Genomic DNA, 13,040 nt, shown 5'->3' with positions numbered 1-13,040 from the left:
GTGCATGACAGTAAGAAATTTTGTCCGGCTTGATGCTGTGCCAACGCCACGTGACTGTCACATGTGGCATCAAAGTACCACGACAGCCCTCTGAAATCAGACGATTGATTTGAATCAGACGGTGCAGCAACCTGTAGAGTAACTGCAGGAGCTGCCATGATGACATCGATATTACACGATTGGCCAAGTTTACCGCATGACTTTTTATGCCATCTCCATCTTGTACACATTAGGCTTATTAAAAGACTACAATTTTTTTGCTGCAGTGTCATCTTTTGTTAAATAATTTTTTTATAATGGCTACATTCTTTGCATAGGTTTTTAAATTTTTCAGTTTTAAAAGAATACTGTATTCAGCTCCATAAATGATTTAAATGATATATTTTAGTAAATAACCTGAATATTAACTCAAATAAGTCTTACAGAATTGTAATAAAATGATTATCATCATTGATCCTGACACCCCTATAAAGATTTTTTAACAAATTAAGTAAAAATATTTTTATTAAATATAAATATATATGATTATATATTTTTTTGTGATCATGCAGAAATTTTAAAAGTGATATTGATGTACCTTGCTCTTTATAGGAAATTTCTACTTAAAGTGTAGCTCACTTATTTTGGTCCTTTTATTCAATCTTTTTGGATTAAAATGCTTTTATTATCCAAAATAATCTTAATCATTGTTTAAGACTTAATCAAACACCTTGTTTTGGGTTTTACACTATTATATATTGGAAAGTTTTTTATACATAAATGTAAACCCTTTTTGGCATATTCAAACAAGAACTGGAACAATATTGGCATACCATTCAACATTTAGTAGCTGAAAGACTGATGTTTCAATTCCTACAATTTGTGCTTGTTATTTGTGTTTAATAGGCCTATTTGTGGATATTTATTTCCTTTTTATGTGCCTTCTCATTTTTCCCTGATTTCTCATGCGTTTGTTAAATAGGCTACTTAAATTCTATTCATAATTGCCTTAGTGTCTAAAAATTAACTGTAGTTTGTAGAGACTGTATTCTGTTATGTTTGTACTGGAAATCCTTTGTTATTATTGCAATAAATAAATAAATGAATGATCACAGCATGTGATTGGTCATCATGACTCCCACAGCTTTGAGCCCCGAAGCTCTGTTTTCAACTCGGCCCCCAACTGCACTCAGCTAATCATGTTGATTGCGGCTGCAGCTGTGCTTCATGTCGAACGCATCTAAAGTCTAGCCAGCGTCTAAGGACAACACTATTTTGATCACCAATAACGACGTCAAATGACGTTTATATTTGGTTAATTTTAGGTTGTGTTGGAAAGTGACCAAAATCCAACGTCGAGCCAACATCTTAAACCAGCGTCATATTGATGTCAAATACTGACATTTATTCGTCAGGTATGGTAACCAAAATCCAATGTCTGATAGACATAATGTTCACACAACGTCAAGCTGTAACATCATTAGACATTGAAATTTGGTTGGTTTTAGGTTGGTCGTTGGACATTGAGGTCGGCCTGACATTGAGTTCTGACGTCAAACCGATTTTCATTTCTAAACAAAATGCAACGTCCCCATGACATTGGGGTACAACGTCAATCTAACGTCATGTTGACGTCTTGTGTCTGCTGGGTGTTTAAACCCATTAAGGTTTGGGTGTTTAAGGCGTGTAAAGATTTTGGACATCTTCTTGGACACTTTTACTGCTTCCAAACAGTTTGCTGCAATTATAAATTGCCATGTCTTGAGGTAGTTCGTTATGATGTGATTTACCTCCTATGTGCGATAAGTTTGGACAGGAATCACAGGACTGGTTTTTCAAATCCACATAGACCAGAAAAAATAAAGTAGTGGCTGTAGGTTGAAGGAAAGTAGTAAAAGTACCAATATTGCACTAAAAATGTACTCAAGGGAAAGTAAAAGTACACATTTCTAAAACTACTTAGTAAAGTACAATTCCTGAGAAAAACTACTCAATTACAGTAATTTGAGTATTTGTAATTTGTTACTTTACACCACTGATTCTTAGTGTACGTTTTTAAATGCGATGTAAAGGGGTCGTTGTGGTGTAATACAGACAGCTTTGCTACTATTGTGCTATTATGGTATGTTATGGTCATGTTGTTAGTTGCCTGAAACAGTTTCTCCCTTTGTACTATTTATGAGAACTTAAGCTAGTATTAACGCACAATTTCACTGAATGTTCCTCTGGCTAAATTAAGCTGCTTCTCTCTGTTCTGTGTCCGGCAGTGAGCTCATTAGAGCACCAGATGGAGGCCAGATCTCTCTGGATTGGTTTGACAATGATGACAGTGTGTCCCACCCGGACCAGTCCACGCGACCCACTGTGCTGCTGCTCCCAGGACTCACAGGCACCAGCCGCGAATCCTACATTCTGCATATGGTACAGCAGAGCCGGGATCTAGGATACAGGTGAGTAGGCTAATTCACGAGTATTAATCATATCATGAGAAATGAAAATGTACTGTAAGTGCTTTTGAAAACTGTTTTATAATTTCCAGTCGAGTCATGGTAGTCAGATTGGAAAACGCACATGATAGGTTTAAGCTAAAAAAAAAGTTTTGTTTTTCCTTTTGCTTTTGTAACCATTGCCCTAGCAGGCTTCAGAACACATGTAACTGAAGTAGATTAATGTATTTACAGTGCTACTGTAACATCTTTATTGGCCTCGCCTCTGATGAGAGAGTGATGTAGTGTGGCAACCAGCAAAAAATAACTGAGCTCTGTATTAAACCCTTAAAGGATGCAGAGATGGGCACTTTCTCCACGTTTGGGCATCTGTCAGAAAGGCATTCTTGTAAGCAGCAGAGGCGTGAAGCTGCAGGGTAGCTCACTCAGCATCTTTCTTTGGCCTCTGTTCTCTGCTTAATGAATTGCAGCTTTGTCCAGCTTTGCAGCTTAGCTAAGACCAACTTTCCATTCCACAGCGAAAAAAAGACCCACTAGCTTCTAAATGTAACACATAAGCAGTGACGTATGTTATATAAACAATTTTATTTTGCAGCTGACCATAAGCTCTGTATTTGTGTTTAGAAACTGTAAAGAGCAGATTGGATCACATGGGATTTGATAACCAATCACGTTACAGCCTTGACAACAATGGATTTCTGTTAGAAGTAGCTACAGTCAGTCATTGTTTGCAGAGACTGAAGAAACTAATAAACTCAATCCTGTTTGTCGCAAACTTATCTGTAAAGATATTTTCTAAACAATGATCAATCCAAAATTAATGTTTACTGTCAAACTTATTGAACATTAGCTGATAAGGAGATCGTTCATAAAAACTCTGCCAGACACTGGCATGCCAAACCATGATATAAGTGTTTTGTTTTGTTCATCCTTTTCTTCATGAAGCTAGCAATAAGCAGTACTTAAGCAGTTAAAAAAGACAAAAATACATGCAAGTCAGACTCAAATGTTCATTGTTATTGAGGTGTTTCACTTACACTACCTGACTGTAATAGAACGACAAATAATAGCTTGATTTCTAGTTGACCATTTGGAAAAGTGGTAGAAGGTAGATTTTAGGTAGAAACTGCATCCCGATCATCACAAATATTGCAGAAGACCTATTGGAACCTGCATGGACCCAAGATTCTCATAGAAATCGGTCAAGTTTGGTGAAGGAAAAATCATGGTTTAGGGTTACTTTCAGTATGGGGGTGTGTGAAAGATCTGCAGATTGGATGACAACACCAACAGCCTGAGGTATCAAGACATTTGTACCGGCCAATACATTTCAAACCACAGAAGAGGGCAAATAGTGCGTTTATGTAACAAGTATGTCTCCAACATTGATTAGATTCAATAGGAACATTTATGAATGTCTCTATTAAACCTACAAAACGACATTGATGTGCCCTAAAGCAAAGTGAAACAGACATAAACTCCAGCAAGATAAAGTAATTGTATGCAAAACTATAGCCATTTATCTATAAATAAAGTATGATTATGGAAATTGTGTTTATCAAAACTGAAAGCTACATCGTGTTTGCTGGCCTCCCGCATCATGCAGCCTTGTCAGTCAGTCAGCATGTAACCTTAAATCAGAGGTGTCCTTGGTCCTGGAGGGTCGGTGTCCTAGAGAGTTTAGCTCAACCCTAATCAAACACACCTGAAGCAGTTAATCAAGATCTTACTAGAAATACTAGAAACTTTCTGTCTGGCGTCCTGAAGCAAGTTGAAGCTAAACTCAGCAGTACACTGGCCCTCCAGGACCGAAGTTTGGACATCCCTGCCTTAAATGGTTAAACAAATAACACACAGCACTGCTACGATTACAGAAAAGTTTGCACTGTAATAATTTACTTACATTTTATTATGTTTTGGTGCGATTATAACCCACTATTAAAAAAAACACCAACAGCTGACGATTTTGAATGAGAAGCTGTAATGTAGCCATGGCGGGAATGATTTTGAATGTAGTGAAAGACATGCGTATAGTATATACATGGTGTGAAAAGGTGTTTACTGTTTCCTTTTTCTTGCATGTTTGCCACACTTTATAGATCATCAAACTAATTTAAATGTTAGTCAAGGATAACACAAGTAAACAAAGCATGCCGTTTTTAAATTAAGATTTTTATTGTAAAGGGAAAACAAAATTCCAAACTTTATAGCCCTGTGTGAAAATGTGTTTGCCACCCTTTTAAAACAAAACTTAACCTTGATTTATTATACCTGAGTTTAATTTCTCGTACCACACCCTGGCTTGATTACTACCACACCTGTTTGCTATCATGAAATCACTTAAATAGGACCTGCCAAACAATGTGACGTAGACCAAAAGATCCTCAAAATAAGAAATAAGTAGGGGGGCGAACACTTTTTTACACCACTGTAATACCAAAAATAGAGATTGAAAGCAAATCAGCTTTATAGAGCAACATAAAACATGTTTAGAAAAATTAAAACAGAACCAGAAGTTATCATCTGATAAAAACTGCAAGAACTACTGGCCCTGAAGGAATGTGCTTTGACTGTAGGTCACATTGACTGCACGTTCAACTCACATGTCACATGCTATGTCAGATAACTCTTCTCTTATCAGTTTATACATGTACTCCGTGTGATAAAGTGGCAGCGGAATGGGGGTTTATTCAAAGCTTTCATGTGCAAGGAAATGATAGCATGAGATAAAAACAGCTAAGCAAAATTACAAATGGTACTTTATTATGGTCAAAAGACATCATTGTCTCAGAGAAAAAAAGTGACACAAAGGGTAATGTAGTGGCACAAATGCTGTCATTGTATGTGAATACTGAGGAAGTCAAGGCAGGTTTTACATGTTGATCAAACCTCTCATTTCTTTGGCACACAGCTCATCCTGCACCATTTAAGCTACAGATTTATGATTCCTTCCTTTATTAATTAATAATGCTTTCAATTGAAGCAAAGCATTCTCTAACTGCTATGAAAACTGTTTCTATTATGTCTGATTTTATTTTTCTTACACTCACCGGCCACTTTATTAGGCACACCCATTAACCTATTAATATTAACACCTATATACCTATTAATATTAGGTGAAGCTACAATTCGCACAGGCTCACCAGAACTGGACAATGGAAGATTGGAAAAACGTTGCCTGGGCTGATGAGTCTTGATTTCTGCTGCAACATTCGAATGGTAGGGTCAGAATTTGACATTATCAACATAAAATCATGGATCTATCCTGCCTTGTATCAGTGGTTCATACTGGTGGTGGTGATGTAATGGTGTGGGGGATATTTTCTTGGCTGTATCCAGCAGGATAACGCTCCATAGCATAAAGTGTGAATCATCTCAGACTGGTGCACCACTCAGGTTTCTTGAACATGACAATGAGTTCACTGTACTCAAAAGGCCTCCACAGTCACCAGAACTTAATCCAATAGGATGTGGTGGAACAGGAGATTGCATCATGGATGTGCAGCCGACAAATCTGCAGCAACTGCTTGATGTTATCATGTCAATTTAGAGCGAAATCTCTGAGAAATTTTCCAGTACCTTGTTGAATCTATGCCACGAAGGATTAAGGCAGTTCTAAAAGCAAAAGGTGGTCCAACCCAGTACTAGTAAGGTGTACCTAATAAAGTGGCCGGGGAGTATATATTGTAAAATGAAAATAGAGCTAATTTAAATTTTTGTATCTGGTTTTGTTTAGGATTTATTTTTGGCCTTTTTATCTTTATTATGACACAACAATATTAACAGGAAGTGAAGTCAGAGAGAAAGGGGGAATTCGATTGGGATAGGTTTGTGAGGTCTGAAAAGTAGCTCTAGCGCAGTTGTGCTATATGTCAGCGCACTGACCACTAGACTACTAGCACCATTTGTTTCTGATTTGTGAATTTTTTAGTCCTGCCATTTTAAAGAGGACTCCCTAAAAAAGAGATTTTATAAATGTCACAGGGGTGATGCTGACATCGGCGTGCAGATCGAAATGCAGGATTTATTATAAAGAGAATGGTCAGGCAGGCAATGATCACAATCAGGAGCAAACAGATGTATACAGGGAATTCAGAGTGGTGGTCAGATAACAGGCGAATGGTCAGTACAGGCAGTCAGCAGACAACATAAACAAACATTTTTATACAGTAGTCTGGATAATGAATGATGAGCTTCAGCTATGTCTCTGTGTGTGTGTAATAACTGGAAACTAGGAGCAGGCGTGTGTGTAGGCGGTGCATAACTGGAACTTGTAGTCCATAAACCGAGCCGCTAGATCGCTGGTGATCATAACAATATATCAGTGGCACTATTTACATTATTTTTCAATGTGGAAGTTTCATTTTTGCGATTGTTTTAGTACATCTAATTTAGTTTCCTATGGGAGAAACGATTAGGAATAATAAATGGCAGAAAAGTCTCAAACGACTTGCTCTACAAACAAGTGTGTTCATGACTATACATAAAAAGGAGAATGATATAAAGAGAAAAGATCAGTTTGCAACATGAAATGTAATGGAAATTGGAAGTGGTAAATTAATGGTAAAGTCTTGAGCCAAAAAGATTCCAATGGCTGCACACGCTTATAAAAGTTGTAATATAAAGGATACATTAAAAAGAAATGACTAATTAATTTATCAGACTTCAACCAAGCAACCACCAAAGCTCTAGCAAATGTACACCAATGTGCAGAAACCGCTAGAGGTGTAAGTATTTCGACAACCAACTTAGCATCAAGATGATCTGGCATAAAGTAAAGCTAACCCTGCAGAAATACCAGACCAAAGAACACACTGACCCAGTGGAAAGGCTGTGGCGAACTAAGGTCAGCATGAACAAATGTCTTTCAAACCTCACACAGCTGTACTGTCAAGAGGCATGACACTTGGCTGGAAACCAATCTATTGTTGACATTTGATATCATTGTTATTTGCAATCTTTCCACTATTATGGAAAAGCTGGAAATATCCAGTGCTAGGAAATTAATGAAACATTAAAAGTAATTTAAAGTTCCCCTTCGGGGGGAACTTCAGCACTATAAGTGGATTTGATTTGTAAAATCCACGCATTGGGAGGATTCGGATCAGAAGCCGCTTGTCTGGAGAGTATTGAACGGGCCAATGAATGAAATTAATTGGCAGCGTAAGCTTGCGCAGGTGTGCGACATCTGCAATTATCTCAGCATATAAGCACACCTGAAGCCAGCAGACGCCATCCTTTTCGCTTCAGATCCTTTCTGAGTGAGTCGATGAGGGTTCCTCTTGCTGATCAGCACTTCAGAGCGAACGAGTGTGTCTCCCGGTCCAGAGTGGGTCTTCGCGGTGGCAGACGGTCGAGCTGGGTTACTCCCTTGCCTGCGGTTCTTTGGGTCCGGTCCTCCAGAGCGGTGCGTATAGTTGCAACTTTCCTAAAAGAGCAACACAGTCGTGCAGCACGTCCTTTTCAGGATGGCGCTCCAACTGTGCGTTTCTGGATGCGGGGGTTTCCTGGCTCCGGATGATGGACACGATCACTGCATTGCATGTTTGGGGGTCCAGCATGTTAATGCGGTGCTCGCGGGCGGTTCATGTCGTCATTGCGATGCCATGACCGTTGCACAGCTAAGATCGCGGCTAACTTTCGCAAGAGAGCGAGCCACCCCAGTTGCCTCCTGTTCTAAAAAAGCAGCGGGCGCTCGGGCAGATCTGAGGGTTTCAGCGGGAGATAATCCGCCGCCCACGGGCTCGCGGACCTCTCGCTCCTCACGGCGCTCCATCCAAGCTTCGGGTGGTGAGAGTGATCCGTCTAACCAGATGGTAGCTCTCACACTCGCTGACACCGGAGATCAGATGTCCTCCGCGGCATCGGAGGGTGGGCTTTCACTGTCCAACGAAGATCCGGACCCACTCGCCCCCTCCGGGCAGGTGAGCGCTGTCAAATCGGATCCTGAAGCGGACATGTTAGCCGTGCTTTCCCGGGCTGCTTCGGCCGTGGGGTTGGAGATGGTTTATCCCCCAGCTCCGCGGCCGGACCGACTAGATGGGTGCTACGTAGAGGACCAGAAGGCGAAGCCTTCGAAGCCTCTCGTCCCCTTCTTCCCGGAAGTGCACAGTAGGCTCACGCAGTCTTGGAGGGCACCTTTCTCTGCCCGTGCTGCGTGTGCCTCCGCCCTCACCGCCCTTGACGGCGGAGCTGCCAGGGGGTATGAGGCGATCCCGTCAGTGGAGCGCGCTATCGCGGTCAATCTTTGTCCGCGCGGCGCCTCTACGTGGCGGGGTTTGCCCCGCCTCCCGTCCAAAGCCTGTAGGTTGTCTGCCTCCCTCGGAGCCAGAGCTTATAAGGCTGCGGGCCAGGCTGCTTCTGCTTTGCACGCGATGGCCACCTACCAGCGCTACCAAGCGCAGGCGCTGGCCGAGCTGCACGAGGGCGGGTCCAACCCAAGCTTATTACATGAGCTGCGCACCGCGACCGACTATGCTCTTCGGACTACTAAGTCCGCCGCGTGTGCGCTGGGGAGGACGATGTCCATACTTGTGGTTCAGGAACGCCACCTCTGGCTAAACCTGGCCGATATGCGCGACGTTGACAAAGTTCGCTTTCTTGACTCGCCCATATCCCAGGCTGGCCTGTTCGGCGACACCGTCGGTGAATTCACCCAGGAATTCAAGGCGGTGAAAGAGCAGTCGGATGCGATGGGCAATGTCATCTATCGGCGTGGCCGTAAGCCCGCTCCGCCCGCCGAGCCATCCACCTCCGCTGTTCCTCGCTGAGGGCGCCCGCCAACGAGTGCTGCCCCTCCCCCGCCTGCGCCTCCGGCCAAGCGGGCGCGGCGTTCACCTCGAAAGCAGGCAGCCCCTCCTGCCCAGGGCGCCGTTAAGTCCGGTAAACGGACCGCGAAGCGTCCCTGAGACAGGCCATCCGGAGAAGAGGAAACTTGCTCTTTCCCCGCTGGAGGGCGGGGCCCCGATAACAACGGTACTTTTCAGTGCCACCAAAACATCAGTAAAAGAGCACTTTTTCCCTTCCCCGGATGTGACTGCACGAGTTCTGCCAGTCCGGGACGCGCTGCCTTCCGGCTCGCAGACTCTACGTGCTTCGCCAGTGGCTCACGAGCGCTGGGGGGACGGTCTGCCTTCCCTCAGCCCTCCAGCCCCCTCTCCGGAGTCAGGGTGCGGAGCCAGAGCGAATCGCTCTCCTCCAGCTCTTCCGCGGGACCCTCGTGCTTCCCGGATCAGCACACCCACTCCGCGCTGCCCCACCGCTGGTACGTCAGCGATTGTAGCGATGACTCCATTAGCGAGGGCTCTGCCTGCCTGGTTAGCGCCGGCCAGCCCCTCGCGGTGGCTCATACGCACAATCAGACTCGGTTACGCGATTCAGTTCGCGAAACGGCCCCCCAAGTTTACGGGTGTGTATTTCTCCAGGGTCAACCCCCTGTCCGCCCCTGTCTTGCGAGAGGAGATTGCTGCCCTCCTGGCGAAGGGTGCAATCGAGCCGGTTCCTCCAGCCGAGATGGAGAGTGGGTTTTACAGCCCATACTTCATCGTACCCAAAAAGAGCGGTGGGTCACGGCCAATCCTAGATCTGCACGTTTTGAACCGCTGTCTGCACAGGCTGCCGTTCAGAATGCTCACGCAGAGGCGCATTCTCCAATGCGTTCGTCCTCAGGATTGGTTTGCAGCCATAGACCTGAAGGACGCGTATTTCCATGTCTCCATTCTTCCACGCCACCGCCAATTTCTGCGGTTTGCGTTCGAGGGTCGAGCGTGGCAGTACAAGGTCCTCCCCTTCGGGCTCTCTCTGTCTCCGCGGGTCTTCACCAAACTCGCGGAGGGTGCCCTCGCGGGCATTCGCATGCTCAATTATCTCGACGACTGGCTGATTTTAGCCCACTCGCGGGAGCAATTGATTATGCACAGGGACAAGGTGCTTCGGCATCTCCGCCTACTGGGGCTTCAGGTCAACCAAGAAAAGAGCAAACTCGCCCCCGTGCAGAGGATTTCTTTTCTCGGGATGGAGCTGGACTCGATCACCATGGTAGCGCACCTCTCCGAGGAACGCGCTCGCCTGTTGCTGAACTGTCTGAGGGAGCTCGACAGCAAACTAGTGGTCCCACTGAAGTTCTTTCAGAGGCTCCTGGGGCATATGGCATCCGCAGCCGCCGTCACGCCGCTCGGGTTGCTCCATATGAGACCACTTCAGCACTGGCTTCACGATCGGGTCCCCAGACGCGCATGGCACGCGGGCACACACCGGGTCTCGGTTACTGCGCTGTGTCGCCGCGCCCTCAGCCCTTGGAACGACCCCTCGTTCCTACAGGCCGGTGTGCCTCTAGGACTGGCGTCCAGCCATGTTGTTGTTTCAACAGACGCTTCCAACACGGGTTGGGGGGCCGTGTGTCGCGGGCATGCGGCTGCGGGCCTCTGGAAGGGTGCCCAGCTGCATTGGCATATCAATCGCCTAGAGCTGTTGGCAGTGTTCCTCGCTCTCCACCGCTTTTTACCGGTGCTGGAGCGGCAACACGTGCTGGTCAGGACGGACAGTATGGCGGCGGCGGCGTATATCAACCGCATGGGGGTATGCGCTCTCGCCGCATGTCTCAGCTCGCCCGCCGTCTGCTCCTCTGGAGTCACCCGCGGCTGAAATCGCTGCGCGCCATTCACGTCCCAGGCACGCTCAATCGTGCAGCCGATGCGCTCTCACGACAGCTGTTACGTCCTGGAGAATGGAGACTCCACCCCGAGTCTGTTCAGCTGATATGGGCGCGATTCGGGGAGGCCCAGATCGATCTGTTTGCTTCCCCCGAGAACGCTCACTGCCAGTTGTTTTTTTCCCTGACCGAGGGCTCTCTCGGCACGGATGCACTGGCCCACAGCTGGCCTCGGGGCATGCGCAAGTATGCGTTTCCCCCAGTGAGCCTGCTCGCGCAGTTTCTGTGCAAGGTCAGGGAGGACGAGGAACAGGTTCTGCTAGTTGCGCCCCTTTGGCCCAACCGGACCTGGATATCAGAGCTCTCACTCCTCGCGACGGCCCTCCCCTGGCGGATCCCTTTGAGAGAGGACCTACTCTCTCAGGGACAGGGCACCATCTGGCACCCTCGCCCCGATCTTTGGAACCTCCACGTGTGGTCCCTAGACGCGAGGAAGACTTAGGTAACCTACCGACTGCGGTGGTTAATACCATCACTCAGGCTAGAGCCCCCTCCACGAGGCGCGCCTACGCCCTGAAGTGGAGTCTATTCACTGAATGGTGCGTCTCTCGCAGAGAAGACCCCCGAAATTGCCAGATTAGTGTTGTGCTCTCTTTCCTTCAAGAGAAGTTGGACAGCAGGCTGTCGCCCTCCACTCTCAAGGTTTACGTGGCCGCCATCTCTGCTTATCATAGCGCGGTAGCTGGCAGCACCGTGGGAAAGCATAACCTGGTCATCCAGTTCCTTAGGGGTGCTAGGCGAATTAATCCATCTCGCCCCCCTCTCATGCCCTCTTGGGATCTCGCCCTCGTTCTCACGAGTCTGCGATCCGATCCCTTTGAGCCACTCGAATCAGTATCTCTAAGATTTCTGTCCCTGAAGACAGCTCTGCTGGTTGCGTTGGCCTCCATCAAGAGGGTCGGGGACCTGGAGGCATTTTCGGTCAGTGACTCGTGCCTGGAATTCGGGCCGGATTACTCTCACGTCATCCTGAGACCCCGCCCCGGTTATGTGCCCAAGGTTCCTACCACCCCCTTTAGAGATCAGGTAGTGAACCTGCAAGCGCTGCCCCCGGAGGAGGCAGACCCAGCCCTTTCTTTACTTTGTCCAGTTCGCGCTCTGCGCATTTATGTGGACCGTACTCAGAATTTTAGATCATCTGAGCAGCTCTTTGTCTGTTATGGCGGTCGGCAGCAGGGAAGTGCCGTATCGAAACAAAGATTATCCCACTGGATTGTGGATGCCATTTCACTCGCTTATTCGAGTTGAGGTCAGCCGTGTCCCCCGGGAGTTCGTGCACACTCCACTCGGAGCCTTGCATCCTCTTGGGCGCGTGCACGCGGCGCCTCTCTAACAGACATCTGTAGAGCTGCGGGCTGGGCGACACCCAACACATTTGCAAGGTTTTACAATCTGCGAGTGGAGCCGGTTTCCTCAAGGGTATTAGGTAACCCTTTGGTGATTGAGGAGACAACTCGGTAGGGTGTTGAAACACGCTTGCTGCGCCATTCTCCCTAACACGGAGGTACGTGCGCCTTTTTTATCTGTCAGTAAAGTTCCCCGTCAGGTGAGCCCTGCAGATTCCTCCGTGGCCCCCAGCACTGACTCAGCGGAGGAGTCACTTGCTGGCCCACTACGTTGTAGGTCTGCCCGCTGGTCAGCCCGCGTTTTGGGTATAGGTGCCTGCTATGCGTGATCCCCACTAGGCGATCCCATATGCTTATTCCGCCACGGTTAAGTCCCCCCCCTGGGCGGACCCGTGTCTTCCCTCTCCGCTAACCACTCTTTTGCTATGCGTACTCCCCCTTTTTAGGGCTAGTCCATATGTAAATTCTGCCATCTATCTCCCCCCTTGGGTAACGGATGGCCTCCGCAGCGTCCTCCCTATCGGGATTGCACGCTTCCCAACGTACTGTCGTATTTCC

At 46.6% G+C, this 13,040-nt stretch overlaps 1 protein-coding gene across 3 annotated transcripts in view; it reads left to right on the top strand.

Moving 5' to 3' along the window:
• The window catches only part of abhd3 (abhydrolase domain containing 3, phospholipase), a 60,174-nt gene that overhangs the window by 31,098 nt on the left and 16,036 nt on the right, over positions 1-13,040 (top strand). For all 3 annotated transcript variants that reach the window (XR_012386820.1, XM_073915985.1, NM_001004569.2), the window contains 1 exon segment: positions 2,247-2,429. Coding sequence is in view for 1 of the 3 variants with exons in the window: in NM_001004569.2 (NP_001004569.1) it covers positions 2,247-2,429 (183 nt within the window). In the remaining 2 variants the exon portion in view is untranslated.

Source organism: Danio rerio, chromosome 2 (assembly GCF_049306965.1).
Source record: "Danio rerio strain Tuebingen ecotype United States chromosome 2, GRCz12tu, whole genome shotgun sequence".
Taxonomy (NCBI): Eukaryota; Metazoa; Chordata; class Actinopteri; order Cypriniformes; family Danionidae; genus Danio; species Danio rerio.
This window is presented reverse-complemented; position numbering and strand designations above follow the sequence as displayed.